At 36.0% G+C, this 18112-nt stretch overlaps 1 protein-coding gene across 2 annotated transcripts in view; it reads right to left on the reverse strand.

Annotated features, from left to right (window-relative positions):
• The window catches only part of LOC140768814 (uncharacterized), a 49516-nt gene that overhangs the window by 26852 nt on the left and 4552 nt on the right, over window positions 1-18112 (reverse strand). For both annotated transcript variants that reach the window (XM_073109236.1, XM_073109237.1), the window contains exons 2-4: window positions 16627-16749; window positions 5166-5234; window positions 4924-5025 (exon numbers count right to left, since the gene is read on the reverse strand). In XM_073109236.1, coding sequence (XP_072965337.1) covers window positions 4924-5025; window positions 5166-5234; window positions 16627-16749 — 294 coding nt within the window. The remainder of the gene's footprint in view (window positions 1-4923; window positions 5026-5165; window positions 5235-16626; window positions 16750-18112) is intronic.

Below are 18112 nucleotides of genomic sequence, written 5' to 3' on the forward strand. Positions count from 1 at the left end.
CTAATCTAAAGCACAAAATCTAAAAGAGCGGAAAGGTAAATAGGTGAATCCTAAGTGGAGGTGGAATCCGGGTACATCACGCTCAGTCGCCCCGCTGACTATTACCTGAAATAAATAAACAAATACAAAAAACAATAGAACTCGTGAGCCAACAACTATAGCTCAGTGAGTGGAGTCCACTCGAACCAAATAAATTTTAAAACATATTAATGCTGAATAAATTAAACTAAAAGCAACAATATCCATCATAATATGCAATAGGCATGCTTTCTACATAATAACAATGATAACAATAGAGAAATATCACAACTTGTAACCTTGCACGTTTTCAACATATTAACATCTTTTTGATATTTATACTGTCATATGTCTCAATGGGTCTAAACCCTGTGGATCCACATCAACTAGAAGTCACCTCGAGATGACGCTCGAGACTTTTCTTCATAGCTGATCCGGTTAGGGTCATCAGAGGGTATCACCCTGTGATCAACACACTGTCTTTTCCTCTAACCGTTGAGAGAAGTTAGAGTCACCTAGAAAATTTTCTCATTTTTCCTAGGACTGTTCCCTAACCCCGCAAGAGTTACCTAAGAAAGTCACCGCAATGATCTAATTTAGGACTTTCCCCTGGACTTCCAGATAGACTTGAGTCACCACGGAAAAATCGCAGACGATTTATACCGGGACTGTTCTCTAAGTCATATCAATACTAGTCTCATTTTTTTTTTCAAAATTCTCAATATTAGCACGAAGTATGGTGAAGCACTGAATATAATAATTAAATGCACACAGAAAATAAAACAATTAAATTTTCGCACGTACGGATGAAATAAATAGACTTGCACACAGAAATTGCAACAATTTAATTTTTACACATGAGGGTGAAATAAATAATTTGCACACAGAAAATTTACATGGTTTGACAAAAATACGAAATACAATAAAATAAACACGTGAGTGAACCCACTCACCTGAGTCTAGGCAAGACAACCAAAATCTCAAATCTCTAGCCCACGTACTAAAAATCACCACCTTAAATAATAAATAACAATAACATTTTTTAATCAAAACAATTATTAAAAATGTTTATACAATTTAACCTAAGAATAATTAATTTGGGCTAAAATAAGCCCAAATCAATTGGGCTGGGCTGCAGTTGGCCCGCAGCCCACCCAATTAAATTCTTAAATGGATTAGGCCAAGGCCCAATCCAATTAGATAATGGAACCGGGTCGGGTTCCTTGGATTCGGATCCAACCCGACCCGAATCCATCACTAAAAGGGATAAGATCAGACTCGGGCAACCCGAGTCTGTCTTCCCCAAACCGAAGAGAGAGAGAGAAAAAGAGAGGAAAAAAAAGAAGAAAAAGAAAAAGAAGGCGACGCCGGCAGCCGCCACGGCGGAGGTTCGCCGGCGCATTCTCAGTTCCTGACGGGATCCGGAGGTAGCGGCCGCGACTCGAAGCCACCGGCCGGCCAAATTACCAATGAGGCCGAAAACCCTCAAAAATTAGGTAAGTTCACTAAACCCTATATTTCTTAAATTAACTTTGAGGGGAGAGAGAGGGCTTACGGGGGAATCGAGTGGTGGTCTCCGCTAGTTCCGACGACGCTCCGGCAGGCCGGTTCCACGGCGCGACTCCGTCGGTGAAGGAGGAAGAAAAGAGAGAGAGAGAGAGAGAGAGATAATTAAGCAGAGAGAGAGATAATTAAGGTCCAATTTATAGATTAGAAGAGAAAAATCTAGACCTAATCCGATCCGGATTAGGCGTGATTTTTCTCTCTCTGTGCCACGATGCGTGCTGGAGAGGGAGAGGGGAGGGCTGCACGTGCAGAGCACGTGCACCCTCCTCTCTCTCAACCACTTTTTTTTTTTTTATATTCTGGTTCTGATAAATGTTAGGTAACTAACTTTGTTAGAACCAGAAAAAAAAAATTGGGGTTGAGAGAGGAGGGTGCACGTGCTCTGCACGTGCAGCCCCTCCCCTCTCCCTCTCCGGTACGCAACGAAGCACGGATAAGGGTGGATTTCATCTAATCCGAATCGGATTAGGTTTGATCCTCTCCTAACCTATAAATTTAACCCTAATCCTCTCTCTCTCCTCAACACCCCCCTCCCAGCCTTCTTCTCCTCCACCGTTTTCTTTCTTTTCTTGCCGACGGAGTCACGCCGTCGAATCGGCCAGCCGGAGCGTCGTCGAAGCCATCGGAGACCACTTCGTGATTCCTTCGTGGTGAATTCTAGTACGTGAGCTAGAGATTTGAGGTTTCGGTTGTCTTGCTTAGACTCAGGTGAGTGGGTTCAGTCACATGTTTATTTTATTATATTTCGTATCTTTGTTGGACCATGTAAATTTTCTGTGTGCAATTTATTTATTTCACCCTTATGTGTAAAAATTAAATTGTTGCAATTTCTGTGTGCAAATCTATTTATTTCATCAGTACGTGCGAAAATTTAATTGTTTTATTTTCTGTATGCATTTAATTATTATATTCAGTGCATCACCATACTTCGTGCAAATATTGAAATTTGTAAAAAGAAAAATGAGATTAGTATTTGATACGACCTAGAGAACAGTCCCGGTATAAATCGTTTGCGATTTTCCTTGGTGACTCAAGTCTATCTAGAAGTCTACGGGAAAGTCCTAAATTAGATCACTGTGGTGACTTTCTTAGGTGACTCTAGCAGAGTTAGGGAACAGTCCTAGGAAGAATGAGAAAATTTCCTAGGTGACTCTAACTTCTCTCAACGGTTAGAGGAAAAGACAGAGTATGTTAATCACAGGGTGATACCCTCTGATGACCCTAATCGGATCAGCTATGAAGAAAAATCCCGAGCGTCATCTCGAGGTGACTTCTAGTTGATGTGGATCCACAGGGTTTAGACCCATTGAGACATATGACAGTATAAGTATCAAAAGATGTTAATATGTTGAAAACGTACAAGGTTACAAGTTGTGACATCTCTCTATTGTTATCATCGCTATTATTTAGAGAGCATGCCTACTGCATATTGTGATGGATATTATTATTGCTTTTAGTTTAATTTATTCAGCATTAATATGAATTAAAATTTATTTGGTTTTCGAGTGGATTCCACTCACTGAGCTATAATTGTTGGCTCACGGGTTCTATTGTTTTTGTATTGTTATTTATTTCAGGTAATAGTCAGCAGGGCGACTGAGCGAGATGTACCCGGACTCCACCTCCACTTAGGATTCACCTATTTACCTTTCCGCTCTTTTAGATTTTGTGCTTTAGATTAGAAGTTTTATTTATTTAATTTAGAGACTCAAAAATATTAACATTGTTTTTATCTTCATTGCAATTAGTTATAAAATTTAATAAAGCACATTCTCATTTTATTTATTTATTTTGTCATCGTATACGTAGAGAGTATTAATAAGACTTTGTGCATCTCAAGCATATTGAGATGCATGGCCGGTCATGATTCCTATTTTGGGTCATGACAAACTTATCTAAAAGCCTAAATTGTTAAATAATAGACCAATAATATATCATATACCTTTTACACGCCTCCAACATGTAGCATCCTAGATATCACATATGGACAGGCGAAAGATATTGGAGTGTTCCACAATAGATAATAAAAAAATATGGTTAAAATGGGGATAAACAAGATTTGAACTCCATATCTACAATATGCATATACTTATGGTGTGCCTATGCTTATACCGATGTCAGTCGTTTTCGTGCATGTTCAATATCCATATCATATCATAAGAGAGTTATAAAATTCTTATTTATATGAAGACTATATGAGAATTACAATAAGTAATACTATTAGTTGATGAGTTTTGAAGAATATTAATAATATTTAATACAACATTCTTGTGCTGGCAAATTTAGTCTTTAATCATTTTTGTCATTCTACATTCAACTAAATAATAGTTTTAATTATTAAATTATTATCAACTAATATTATGTGTCGAATATTATTATGTGTTCAGTTATATTATCGAGTATTTAATTATATTATGGAGTGTTCAATTATTAATATTAGTTTTAATAAATGTACTCAATTATATTATGAGTTGAATAATATTTATATTTAACTATTATTTTATCTTCAAATAAAATATGTCATTTACATAAAAAATCTAAAGATACAACACTATAATGTAGGTTTTAATACATATATTCAAATCAAAAATTAAATATTGACATATCGAAGATCCAAAAACATCTATAAATATTCTAAAAATTTTATTAAAAATAGTATGAATATGTGCTGATGGTAGCACGGCCATCATTGATTTATCACACCTTTAACACACAATTTTTATTTTCAATTTAATATAATTAAGCATATAAGGGCAATGGGTTTCATGTTACGGGATCTCAAGCTAGGTTAAAAATAATGGCATCCAAATTTTGTTGAACCAGTCATGGGCCACAAAAAGTCTAGGTATACAAATTCATTCCTTTCAGAGTATAGGTATTTAGCAACAAGCATAATAATATAATATACAAGGTCATGCAAAGATTTGGTCAGAATATCATGTCCAATTGAATAATTAAAAGGGGGTGTCTTAAATCCAGTCAAGGTCTAATCTAGGTCAGAGATACAATAAAATCAGGCTATTATCTAGTTCAACAAGAACCTATACTAAGAAATGAAAATATCTTCTTATCTTGCTTTTTCAGGTACTCTAAACAAGGGAAATCATAGTGGGAGACTTAAAAAATGAGGTTCTAACCTGCTAAACATATGTTAGGGAAAACATAATTTATAGGTATATATTTATATGGATGTGTACCAACACTTGCTAAATCTTCTCAGGGTATACGGAGTAGGAGAAGAAATAATAGCTTAACACAAACAACCATGAAGAAAATTATGTAAGTCCATAGCTACAAAGCTAGAATATATTTCCTCCAGCAGATGCACATTCAACAAACCTTTCTTTCTGGAATTCGCAATAAAGGTTCCATTTCAAGATCGGATGTCAGGCTGATAATCCCTTCTGGCAATAATTCACTTCCTACAGGCTTGCATTGACTCTAAAATCATAGCAAGTAAATCATAAGTAATTGACATATAAATTTATCCTTGAGAACATCAACTTGGAAGCAGAATAGAAATAGGTTCCCAAAAGAGATTGATAGGAAAGATCATTAAGTAGGTGCATAAAGGAGATAACCTCGCATATATGAGATTGAGCAGTCTGATTCATTTCTCCAAAGTTAGCAACTAACCATGCCGGTATTTTCTGCAAAGTGAGACAAGAAGAATACTACTAAAATGCTATGACAAAGCCATAACTCTACTTGTCAATGGAAAATACCAAGATCATAATGGAAAGATAAAGAATATATTAAAAGTTTATGAGACTTTTCACTGCCCACAAATGAAGGAAAAGGAAACAAGAGAGGGGGGAGAGAGACAGAAGAAAAAAGAGCGAGCACTACAAGTAGAAAAAGATATACAGACAGAAAAAAGATAATGTATCTCTCCATTTTGACCAAAAACTGAAGCAGGTAGTTTAACATCATTACTTGAAAATAATAAGCAAAACAATATGTGAACAAAATGACAGAGCTGCAAACCAGAAAATCAGAATACAATCTTAGACTCTTAGTACATTGGCTAGTTAATGGAATGAGACCAGAAAAATAAACTGAAATAAGTTGGATAATTTGAAAGTATTTGCTAGTTTCCCAAAGCTAGATGTTTCACCAAACACAGGCAACAGGTATTGCCTTATTATGTCGTGCCCCTTTCTTGTTAGTTACCGGCACTTTGCGAAGCATGCTGGCATTGTCTTGGCAAGAAGGTAGACTTCTCTGTCTTTGGACTCAAATTATCTCAAGTAATGCATATTGAACTAACATGGATAAATTCACAGCTCTTGAAATACATTTCAAAGAGACTACAAGGAAGCTATCAACTTATACATAGTGATCCCTCAAGGAAGAAGATGAGGGTGATGGCTCAACTTGAGTGGGTTTTATTTCGGGTTTTGGGTCTGAGAAGATCCAACCCAAATTTGATTGCCTTGTGGACTGGCAGCCCATTCTGTGAAATAAAAGAATTTAGGCCTTCAGCCAATCCATTTATTTGGGTTGTTAGGCTGTGGGCTAACCGCAGCCCAGCCAAAGTCAATTTACTGGGTGGGTTGTAGGCCACCCAACTCTTTGGGCTTGATTTGGCTCAATTTAGATATTTAGTTAGTTTTAATTTTAAAAATTATATTTCTGGCTAGATTAAAATATATTATTTCAGTTATTTCACTTAGAATAAGGTGAGTAGATTCACTCATGTTTTCAATTGTCTCATATTTTGTGCTTTTACACTATAATGTTATCTATATTCAAAAATATATGATGTTACCTTTATGCAAATATCTACGATGTTATCTTCGTGGAATCTCATCATGTCATCTATGTGCAATATATATCATGTTATCTTTGTGTATTGCTATCCTTCGTGCAAATAACAAATATATTGATCATGAATAGCTAGTTGAAACTAAAGTTGTGACCAAGGTTCCCAGTTTCGGCCGATCCCGATCCCAGCCGAAACCAGTCAGTTGACTGGTTTCGGATCGGGTTTCGAAACGGCCGATCCCGACCGAAACGGGTCGGATCCGACCCGGGGGACTCAATAATTGATGTCCCCACCCCACCCCCCACCCCCCCCCCCCCCTGCCTCTCTCCCTTTTCTCTCTCTCTTTCTCTCTTTTCCTCTCTTTCCTCTCTTTCTCTCTTTTCTTTCTTTCTCTCTTTCTCACGGATCTCTTACTCTCTTTCTCACCGGTGACTGAATAGTGAGTAGATCTCCATCTCTCCGGTGATCTCGACCTCCGGCGACGTTATCCGACGACCTCGATCTCCGGCGACCTTCGGTAAGTTTTTTTTCAGTTTTTTTTTTTTTCCATTGTGCAGCAGCTGCACCTGCACCTGCAACAGGTGCTGCTGCGCACCTGCAGCTCACAGCAGCATTGCTGCTTGCTGCAGCTTGCTGCTGCTGCTGCAGTAGAGAGTAGAGACTATATTTTATTTTAATTTTTATTTATGTTTTTTAGTTGCAGAGCTAAAATATCAATGGCTCCAAAAGAGAAGTCATATGATACTGACATTGGGTGGCAACATTGCAGCACTATTGGGCAAGATAAAAGACGCGTTAAATGTAACTGGTGTGGAAAGAAAATGAGTGGTGGTGTCAGCCGTTTGAAAGAATATTTAGCTGGAAGACAAGGAAATATAGCAGTTTGCACTCAAGTGTCTTTGGAAGTTAGAAAGCAGATGTTGGCTCATTTAATTGGCAAAAAGAAGGATAAACAATCTACACAACAAAGAGAGTCAATGATTCGTGAAGAATTGATGCATAATCCTGTACACATTGATGATGATAGCAGTGAGCAAAGTGAGGAGGATGAGGAGGACAGACAGATGAGGAGGGCAATGAAAGAGAGCAGAAATATGCATAAAGAAGAGGAAGAGATGAGAAAAAGCACTGGTGATAACTTTCAGAGATCTAGATCAGTTAATATACGAGGAGAGAGAGAATATGGAGGCAGCAGTTCTACCCATAGGACTCCTGGTGTTACAGCAGAGTCTGAAAATATTGGACTAATGGATACATATCTTCAAACAAAAAGAGGTCGTACACAGACTTCAATCAAGACAACTCTCAAAGGAATTAAAAATGCAAAGAAACACATTGGTAAAGCTATCTCTAAATTTTTCTTCTACAATCATATTCCTTTCAATGTAGCTGATAGCCCTTACTATCACACTATGGTGGATGCTATACAATCAGTAGGGCCTAGTGTTCCCCCTCCTTGTTCAAATGATATTGCTACTAAATATCTTGACTCAGAGGTAAATGAACTTCATACTTATATTGAGACATTTAAACGGTATTGGGATGAATTTGGTTGTACACTGATGTGTGATGGGTGGAGTACACAAAACAGAAGAAATATAATTAATTTCTTAGTGTACTCTGGCATGGGGACAATATTTTTGAAGTCTGTGGATGTTACTGTTCATTTCAAAAATGCAGATTATATTTGTCAGTTGATGGATGAGGTGGTATAAGAAATCGGTGAAAAAAGAGTAGTCCAAGTGGTTACTGATAATGGGGCAAATTATAAAGCTGCTGGAAATTTACTGATGATTAAAAGACCTCATTTATATTGGACGCCATGTGCTGCATATTGTATTGATCTGATGTTAGAGGATATTGCAAAAGAGCCTAAAATTGACATGGTCATATGTGAAGGTCAGAGGTTAACAAATTTTATATATAACCATGGTTGGGTTCTTAATTTACTCAGACAGATGACTGGTGGTAGGGAGATCATCAGACCCGGCGTCACTAGATTTGTCACTCACTTTTTAGCCTTAGAGAGTATCATGTGCTACAAGGATGATATTATGCGGATGTTTACATCACAGGAGTGGTCTATGAAAATTAAGAATATGAAACCTAAAAATAAATCTTTAGGTGAAACTTTGAAAAATATGGCTCTTGGAAATACATTTTGGGATAATATTACAATTGCCACCACAGTATTTGAGCCTCTTGTCAAAGTATTAAGACTTGTAGACAGTGATGACAAGTCTGAGATGGGTTTCTTATATGAGGCAATGGACATAGCTAAAGAATCAATAAAAAAAATGTGGGCCAAAGTTATAGGAAGTGGTGGAAGATGATTGATTCTAAATGGAACAAACAACTACATAGAGATATACACGCTGCTGGTAAGCATGCTTTTAAGTTTTAAGTTTTAATTTACTTTTATTTATGAATATTTAAAATTTTGAATGCTTACAATTTACAAATTTTAAATTTCTACAGGGTATTTTCTTAATCCAAGATTTCAATTCTCTAAAAATGTCAATAATGATAGTGAAGTCTTGTTAGGGGTTAGAAAGGTAATCAGCAAGCTTGAGCCCGATATTCATAAACAAATCCTGTGCGATAAAGAAGTGAGTTATGATTCAATTAAATAATTTTATTATTATTTGTTTCAAGTTTTAACTTTCAATATAATCAATAAGCTAATAATATATTTCTGATTTCAGATGGAGAGATATAGATTGAGAGCTGGGCAATTCATTACTGCTAAAGTTGCTGCAGCAATATCTCATAACACTCCAACTGCATGGTGATCTATTTATGGATGGGAGGAGGCACCAAATTTGACGCCAATAGCAAAGAAGATTTTAAGTCAAACTGTGTCTTCATCACAGTGTGAAAGAAATTGGACTACTTTTTCCTTAATCCACACAAAAACACGCAACCGATTGACAATGGAAAGATTGGAGAAGTTAGTTTTTTGTCATTATAATATGAGATTGAGGGAGAGAAATTTAAGAAGAAAGGCAGAAAATGAACAAATGATTGATTTAAATCATGTTTTTGATGAAGAAGACCCCTTGACTCCATAGATCAGAGAAATGGAGGACAGGTTATTAGATGACAGAGATAACTCATGGTTAGATGAAATATTGGGAGAGACCACGACGAGGGCAGAGGCTGGTACGAGTCATAGTCCTGATGATACATATGGTGGTGAGATCGTTCCATCTAAATTTGTTGAGGAAAGTCAAGGAGGCATAACGAGTGAAGATAGAGAAACTGAGGATATATATACATATCAGCGACGTCGTCATGAGATGCATTTTGGTTCCTATGATTATGGTACATCGAGTATTTATTATTTGGAGCCATCACAAGATCCATATGCTAGTTATTATCCTCAGTATCTTCAGTATTCTCAGGCACAAGATCCAAATGCTGGTTATTATCCTCCTCAAACGCAAGTCACACAACAAGATCCGTACAATATGACTAGTATGATGGAATCACTTTTTGGAGCATCAGGTCCCAGACATCAATATTTACAAACTTATGGTGATTATGATGATGAAGACTAGAAATTTATGAGAACCAGCTCGGTATTCAACAAAGTTTTAAATTTTGAGTAAGTTAATACATTTTTTTAAGTTTTTAGACTTCATATGTGAGTAATTTTTATTTTCTTATTTGTTGTCATTTTTTCTAAATTTTTCTGCATTTTTAAATAATATTTAGAATTTTATATAATTAAAAAATAGTCCGATCCGATACGAACGGCCGATACAGCCAATACGTATCGTTTTTCTGGACGGCCGATACCGATCCCGATACTGGGAACCTTGGTTGTGACTAGTATGACTTAGATAACAGTTTGGTATAGATCACTCTGCGACTTTCTGTAGTAACTCAAGTTGATCTGAAAGTTCAGATGATAGTCCTATTTTAGATCACTGCGATGACTTTGTTAGGTGACTTTAACCAGATTAAAAATATTCTCAGGCTAGATTGAAAGACTTCTTACAATGATTCTAATCTCTCTTAATAGGTTAGTAAAAAAAATATAGTGCGTTTATCACATAATGACACCTTTTTGTGACTCTTATGGGGAAAAGATAGCGTGCATTTATCAAATAGTGAGACCTTCTAGTAACCCTAATCAAATCAGCTAAGAATAAAAGACCCAAGTATCATCTAGATGATTTATCGTTGATGTGAATCCATAAAGTATAAAACTGAATGAGAAATATGGCAGTTTTTTAATATTGAAATAATAAACATATTATCAATTATAATCCACATTATCATCCTTGGTGCTTCATTATTGTTGTGAACATGTTTAGTATTATAAATTGCAAAACCGTAAATTTTGAATCATGCTTATGGATTTTGGACACATTTGGCTTTTAAGTGGATTTCACTTATTAAGCTATAGTTTTTAGCTTATGAAATTCTCTCCCACCATTTCAAGTGCTGGTCAATATGGCGACTGAGCATGGTGCACTGGGACTCTACCTCCACTTAAGATGTAGTCGTTTACTTTCAGTTGCATTGGTTATTTATGATTCTAAAACTATTTGTTACCTTAGTTTATTTGGAGAGATATTAGTTGTCAAATTTGGATTTTGTTATTACCCATTTGGAGTTTTATTAATTGACTTAGAGTTAGTAGTTCATATTAAATTCTTTATATTATGGATTTGGAAAGTTTATTTATTAAGGCTTCATGTATCTCAATCTATTGGAGTAGATGGTCAGTCATGATTCCGAATAAAGGTCGTGACAAAACTGGTATTAGAGCTTAGTTTGAGTCATCTAAGTCACCCTGTAGAGTCAAATGGAGGTCTGATTGCACGTGTTCAGGTTAGCCATGAGTTATTTTATCACATTAAGTGGAATTTTATACTTATCTTCACTCTAAAAATCTTGAAAGAGATCATGTATGCACATCATCAATGAAGAGCTGCTACTTATAGGACGTCTCCTAAAAATCTTCTTCGAGAAGTATTATCCCATGCCTTGAAGAAACATAAGCATGATGAGTTCTTCGAGTTGAAGCAGTGGGGCATGTTAATGGTGGACTTCAAAGCCAAGTTCATTGAGCTGCTATACTTTGTAACACACATAATAGTTAATGAAAAATGGTATCTGAGGCACTCCTTGTCGAAAGGAGCATTGAGGAGCTTTGTCAGGAATGAGAACACCCAAACATGAGACAAAAGCCCTTCCAGGGATAGAGCAACAGAGGTGGACAATCTACTAGAACTAGAAGTGGGTCGAACCTATCTAGGGGAGGTGATAGGCTGAATTAGTCCAAGAACTGCTCAAAGTATAGACACTCTCATTTGTCTAATGTGGAATGCAATAGTGTGCCCTAGAACTACTACAATTGTGGGAAGCCTGACTACATGAGTGAGAAAGAGAGTGTGAGAAAGAACAAAGGGTTGTTCTATAGCAGTAAACAAAAATAAGAGTGGGTAAAAAAGAAAGAAGAGAAACGAAAAAGATAAAACCTATCCGAGTTCACCATAGTGTGGAGTAGTCGGAAGGGCTCACCAGATTGGCACCCGATGAGCTTGATGAGATGTGATGGATGAAAGGACAGTGTGAGAGATAGAGGATAAAAATTAAAAAGTTTTGAAAAGATAACAGCTGAGGACATCAATTATAGGTTAAATATTTTTTAGATTCAAACTAAATCTTTAAAAAATTCAGTTTTGGCTAATCTGTCAAGTTTTAGCCAATACTGGTCAATCCCAAATCGAAACCAATCACTAGACTGGTTTTAGGTTTGGATCAGGATCAGCCGATTTTGGGATCCATGACTTTGATGTCATACTGGGCATAGATTAGCTATCTACACAACATGCAATAGTCTATTGTAGAATGAAGAGTCGTGTTTGTTATTCAAGAGAGACCAAATTTTTCTTTTTCAAAGTGAGAGGAATATTCCTGCAATCAATGTTGTCTTAGCCCTTCAAGCAAATTAATTGTTGAGGAAAGGATGCCAAAGATATGGCATTTATGGTCGGAGCAGAAGATTCATAAACTTCTAGCAGTGAATGACTTCTCGTATGTGTACCTGATCTTCCACCTAACAGAGAGATAGATTTCAACATTCACCTATTTCCTAGCACTGTACCAATATAAAAGACACCTTACAAAATGGCGCCAATAAAACTCTGGGATCTGCAGACTCAACTTCAAGAGTTACTAGATTTTGGCTTCATCCGTCCGAATGTGCCATCCTGAGGAGCACTATTACTCTTCGTAAAGAAGAATGATGGATCTATAAGCTTTCGATTCAACTGTAAGTTCTCTATCACTTCTTGTATATAATTTTAGTTTAATAGAGTAAATCGTAGCATACCTTAATTTTTGTATTGTCAACTTCGTTGGCAAGGTGCATCACGCCGAAAGCTTTGCATGGTTAGCCTCACGCCGTTGGTGCTTTCCATTAGTGCCCCGTAGCTCAGATCATCATCAAAATGAGATCCATGACTGTCAACCATAGGATAGATTTTTATCATCATCGACCAACCCGATTAACCTCTTTCCACCTTGAATAGGTGGCATATGTGGCAAGGACCATTTCAGTGCAATCGATGTGGTCCGTCGACAGACATGGATCCTTTGATGCTTACGGAATTTTGGATTTATTTGGCTTTTGAGTGAATTTCACTCCTTGAGCTATAATTATTGGCTCATGGAATCCCCTCTCCTCTCCAAACATTTCAAGCGTTGGTCAGCATAGCAACTGAGCGTCATACATTGAGACTTTACCTCTACTTAGGATTTGGTTGTTTCTTTTCAGTTGTATTTTGTTTCTAAGACTAGCTATTGGCATTGGTTGTCAAATTTGAATTTTGTTTTACCTTTTTGGAGTTTTATTAATTATTGAATTGGAGTTAGTAGTTCATATTGAATTCTTTATATTGTGGATTTGGAAAGTTTATTTGTTATGGCTCCGTATATATCAAGCCTACTGGGGTACATGGTCGGTTATGATTCCAAATTCAAATTGTGATAATATTTGCATGTACTTTGTTCCCTTAGTCATGATATACCTGGCTAGGTTTCCATGTTAACTAGAAAGTCAGATGACATGTTTTCATTTTATATTCCACGCTTATTGAAATAAGTTTTTGGGGTGTTTCCTTTTTCCAACAATTGCATTCCAAAAAATTATTCCCTTTGTGTTAGTCTATCAAGGACCCTAAGCATCTTGTGTTCACCATTTCAGGAGAACTAATATCTTTGAAGTATTTTTTTTTTTTTTGTGTGGATTGCTTTTCTAGATGGCTCATTTTATTCCTTGTGTCAAGACCTCTGATGCTTCTCATGTGGCAAAATTGTATTTTTTCAATATAGTTAAGTTATATGGTCTTTCAAAAACTATTGTATCTGACTGCGATATTTACTTTATGAGTTATTTTTTGAAAATCTTATAGCATATGGTTGGAACAAAATTAAAGCTCTCCATAGCCTATCATCCCCAAACCAATTGTCAAACTAGTGATGGCCGTGCCACCATCGGCACGCCCCCCCCCCCCCCCCCCCCCCCATAGGGGTGAAAACGGGTCGGATTAACTCCGACCTGACCCGCTATCCGACCCGACTCGGATCGGATTCGGATAAAAAATTTCTATCTGATTCGAATACGGATAGAATTTTTTTTTAAAATTCGGATACGGATTCGGATACGGGTCGGATATATTTTTCGGATTCGGATACAGATATCGGATATCCGTTTATCCGCATATTTTTTAAAATAATTTACAGTTTAGTTTGCTTATTTAAATAGTAAATATTAATATTATTACTAATAATACGTTATATATTATTTATAGAGATTAATTTCTCTAATTTTATATATTTGACATACAAAAAAACTATTTGTTGTAAAACTCTTAATAATTTTGTGTTAATTATATTTAAATAAAATATTATAATAATTTTAAATTCAATCAATATCCGTTTAAGATCCGATCCTTTATCCGAAAATTATCCGTATCCGTTTAGTTAGGATATGGTTTTAAATTTTGCTATCCGTCCAATATCCGTATCCGAACTAAAAATACGGATCCGGATATGAGTTAAGCACTATCCGATCTGTATCCGATCCGTTTTCACCCCTACCCCCCCACCCCCAACCCCCAACACCCCCCGCCCCCCTCCGTGCCAGTGGCACACATTTATAATATTTTTAATAAATTTTTTAAGATATTTAGAGATGTTTTTGAGTCTTTGGTATATCAATCTTTGATTTTTTTTTGTCTAAATATATGTATTAAAATTTAAAATCTATATTACAATATTTTATCTTTAGATTATTTTTATAAATAACCTATTTTATTAAAGATAGAACAACAGTTGAATATAAATATTATTCAACACATAATATGATTGAATACATTCATTAAAATTAATATTAATGATTAAACACTCCATAATATAATTGAACACATAATAACATTCAATACATAATTGATAATAATTTAATAATTAAAACTAATATCTAGTTAAATGTAGAATGACAAGGAGGATCAAATACTTCATTTGCTGGCACAAGAATAACACAGAAATATTGCGTTAAATACTGTCGATATTCTTCAAAACTTATCTACTGATAATATTGCTCGTTATAACGTCTCACATAGTCTTCATAGAAATAAGAATTTTATAATTCTTCGATAATATGATATAGATATTGAATATACATGGGAACGATCGGCACAGGCACACCATAAGCGTATGCAGATTGTGGATATGGAGTATAATAAGGGTGTTATGGCTCTGGTGGGTGTAATTGATATGATGGTAATGATGATGAACTCATATCATCCTGTGGGCGCACTTCTCCTGATATCCTGCTACCTATAGATTCAAGTCCTTTCCTCATCTAACTATAATCATATTGAATTTCAGATGGTCTATTTCCTTTCTTTTGTCTCTAATAAATTCAACTTGGTTGTTTTGGTCTAGCAAATGAATTATCATTCCAATTAATAAAAATAACAAATAAGTTGTCATTTCAAAAATGACAAATGACTAAAGTTAATCGATGAAAATAAGAAAAAGTTAAAAAAAAATGGGTTCTACATGTCACATTATATTTGTTAAGAAAATATGTAAAGTTAATTTGATAAAATTGATAGAAATAGAAAAATTTTAAAAAAAAATGTCTCTACATTGGCACATGACCAGCACGAGACTATGCCGAACCGGCACGGATCGGCACGGGAGTGTGCCACTAGCACACCCCGTGCTAAGTGCCGTGCCTCTACTAGCACGACAAATGCCGATCGGCACGGGGCGTGCCAACCGGCACGACCATCCTTGGGTCAAACTAAGGTCGTCAATCATAGTCTTGGAAATTTTCTACAATATCTCATGGGTGATCATAATAGAAATTGGGATATCATTCTTTTTGTGGCCCAATTTGCATATAATAACTCCATCAATAGGTATGGAGATAACTTATCTTGTATTTCATCGAATATGCCTCTCCATATTTTTTGTTCCATGGATTTGTATCAGTAGAAAAATATTAGGTTTTGAATATGAAAATAGTATAAAACTGAATGTAAGTCTGTAGTTTTACAAGTTCATTTGTAAAATAATTTGGTTATGCTTATTGCAAAACTGCTTGGTTCTTATTTCCCTCTGGAAAAAGAAAAAATTCATGAGACCTTTTATATACATTATATTACAACAGAAAATGAATCAAACCCTTCCTATGGCAGTCAAAAATTTTGGCTGATGAACTTCATCGTAACAAAATCCACCCTTCAAGTCTTTCAGGATGATGAACCTCACAATAAGCCCGACTATTGACATACACTCCCACCTATCCTTTGGAATAGTCATATTTTGGTATTTTCCGTCATCAGTTTATCAAGAAAATTTTGTCTCTCAAATTCATTTAGTAAAAAGCCAGGTTTATCAAACTCTGAACATTAACAAGGAAAAGTAGGTACATGAGAATTAAGATAAGAATCAATTACAGAACATCTCCATAATCCAGAAAAGGAAGCCAAGCTAAATATTAGAATCATGAGGCCATGAAATACCTTACCTTTGTGCTCCATAATTCAGATATGTAAGTATTTTCATTACAACTAAATATTAGAATAATAGCTTGCAGAAGAAAATAACCTTAGTTTACAGCACACAAAAAGTAAAATCAAGAATTTACGCTCTAGTGTTATGATTTCTTACAACAACAAAAATAACTTGCAGAATTGATCTTCATTGATAAGTACATTATTCACTCTACGGCTAGGTATGCGTACCTCATTGTCCGCAAATAAGACAAAGGCACTCCCACCAAAAAGAATTATACAAATAACAATAGCAGCAGGCAAGAGATTGCAAACACATAATTTTCTATCTGAGGGATCTGTTGGTAGAGAGCCCTACAGGAAACAGTAAGAAAAAAACATATGAAGAAAAAATTGAACACATAGAATTAAATGATGTTTTTGCAGGAATCCATGCCAAAACACATGCATTTAACACAAGTAACTATAATTAAGAGCTTGAAGTGTGAAAACTATGGAATTCAGAAAGAACATCATTCAGGTACTCGGAAAATGGAAAAAGAGACTAGCATAAGCACCACAGAAACAATTCTCTCTTGCATACTGATCTGAAAATATACTTTACCACTTTTTTGTAAATTAAAGTATACAAATGCAATAAAGATGCATGAATTTTGCCCATCACTCCATCTCTCATTCCAAATACTGTCGATGAACTTAAATATTGAAAATTGAACTGAAAAAAATACATATGGATCTAGGATGAGATTTTTCCAAGTCAATCTAATCAAGTTCAGCGATAAAAAATAATAAATCAAAGCAATCACTCCAACATGCAGAAGATTTATTTACTTTTTTTGAACTGCTCAGAAGATTTCTTTACATGGACAAATCCTTATCAACCAAGAGTAAAAAAACCTACTAATCCTCTCCATGAATTAAAACTAAAGTGCTATCAAATATAGATAGAAAATATACTTAGCTTATCCCACCACTCAATACCTACAACTAATAGTTGAAGTTTCTCTTGCTTGCTAGATTCCACGATAAATTACTCATTGTGCACTAGATCAACAACTCTATTAGAACCCACAGAGTTGAGCCGATGTCTCAATACTCCCTCGAGACGTTGATATGGATGAACAATTATAGAATCTCCAAAATTTTCATATTGTATTCATGACCTAAAATCAAAATCAATGATGGACGTGCCGACCGGCACAAAGCGTGTCGGTCGGCACTTGCCTTGCCGATGGCGTATTGGCACGTGGCATGAGGGATGCCGCTTGGCGCCCCTCCTAGCAGCGCTTCATTGAAGACTCTTCATCATCGTCTTCTTTATTCGCCACTCACCGTCACCCGTCATGCCTGAGGTCACCGATAGTGACGCGGATGCCCTAGTCCTTACTAGCTCGAGGAGGAAGACAACCCGAGTGGGTTGAGTTATCGGGTCAATTTCAAATAAAAACTTAAGTTGCGGACCACGACGAGCGACAACAAAGCACTAATAGTCTCCCTCTTCTTTTTCTCTCCCTATCTTGCGGCATGGCTAGGAAGTGATGCAGCACGTGTCATGCCGTGCTATCCAACCACCGATCAGCATAGGCCGTGCCGTGGCATGGCCATCCATAATCAAAGTCATGACCAATTTTGTAGGCTACAGGCTAGCTGCAACCTAGCTCACAAGTTAATGAGTTTTGGGCCAAGGGCCCATCCCATTTATTTGGTTTGAGTGGGC

This window comes from Typha angustifolia, chromosome 10 (genome assembly GCF_048772165.1).
Source record: "Typha angustifolia cultivar Huaian chromosome 10, ASM4877216v1, whole genome shotgun sequence".
Lineage (NCBI taxonomy): Eukaryota > Viridiplantae > Streptophyta > Magnoliopsida > Poales > Typhaceae > Typha > Typha angustifolia.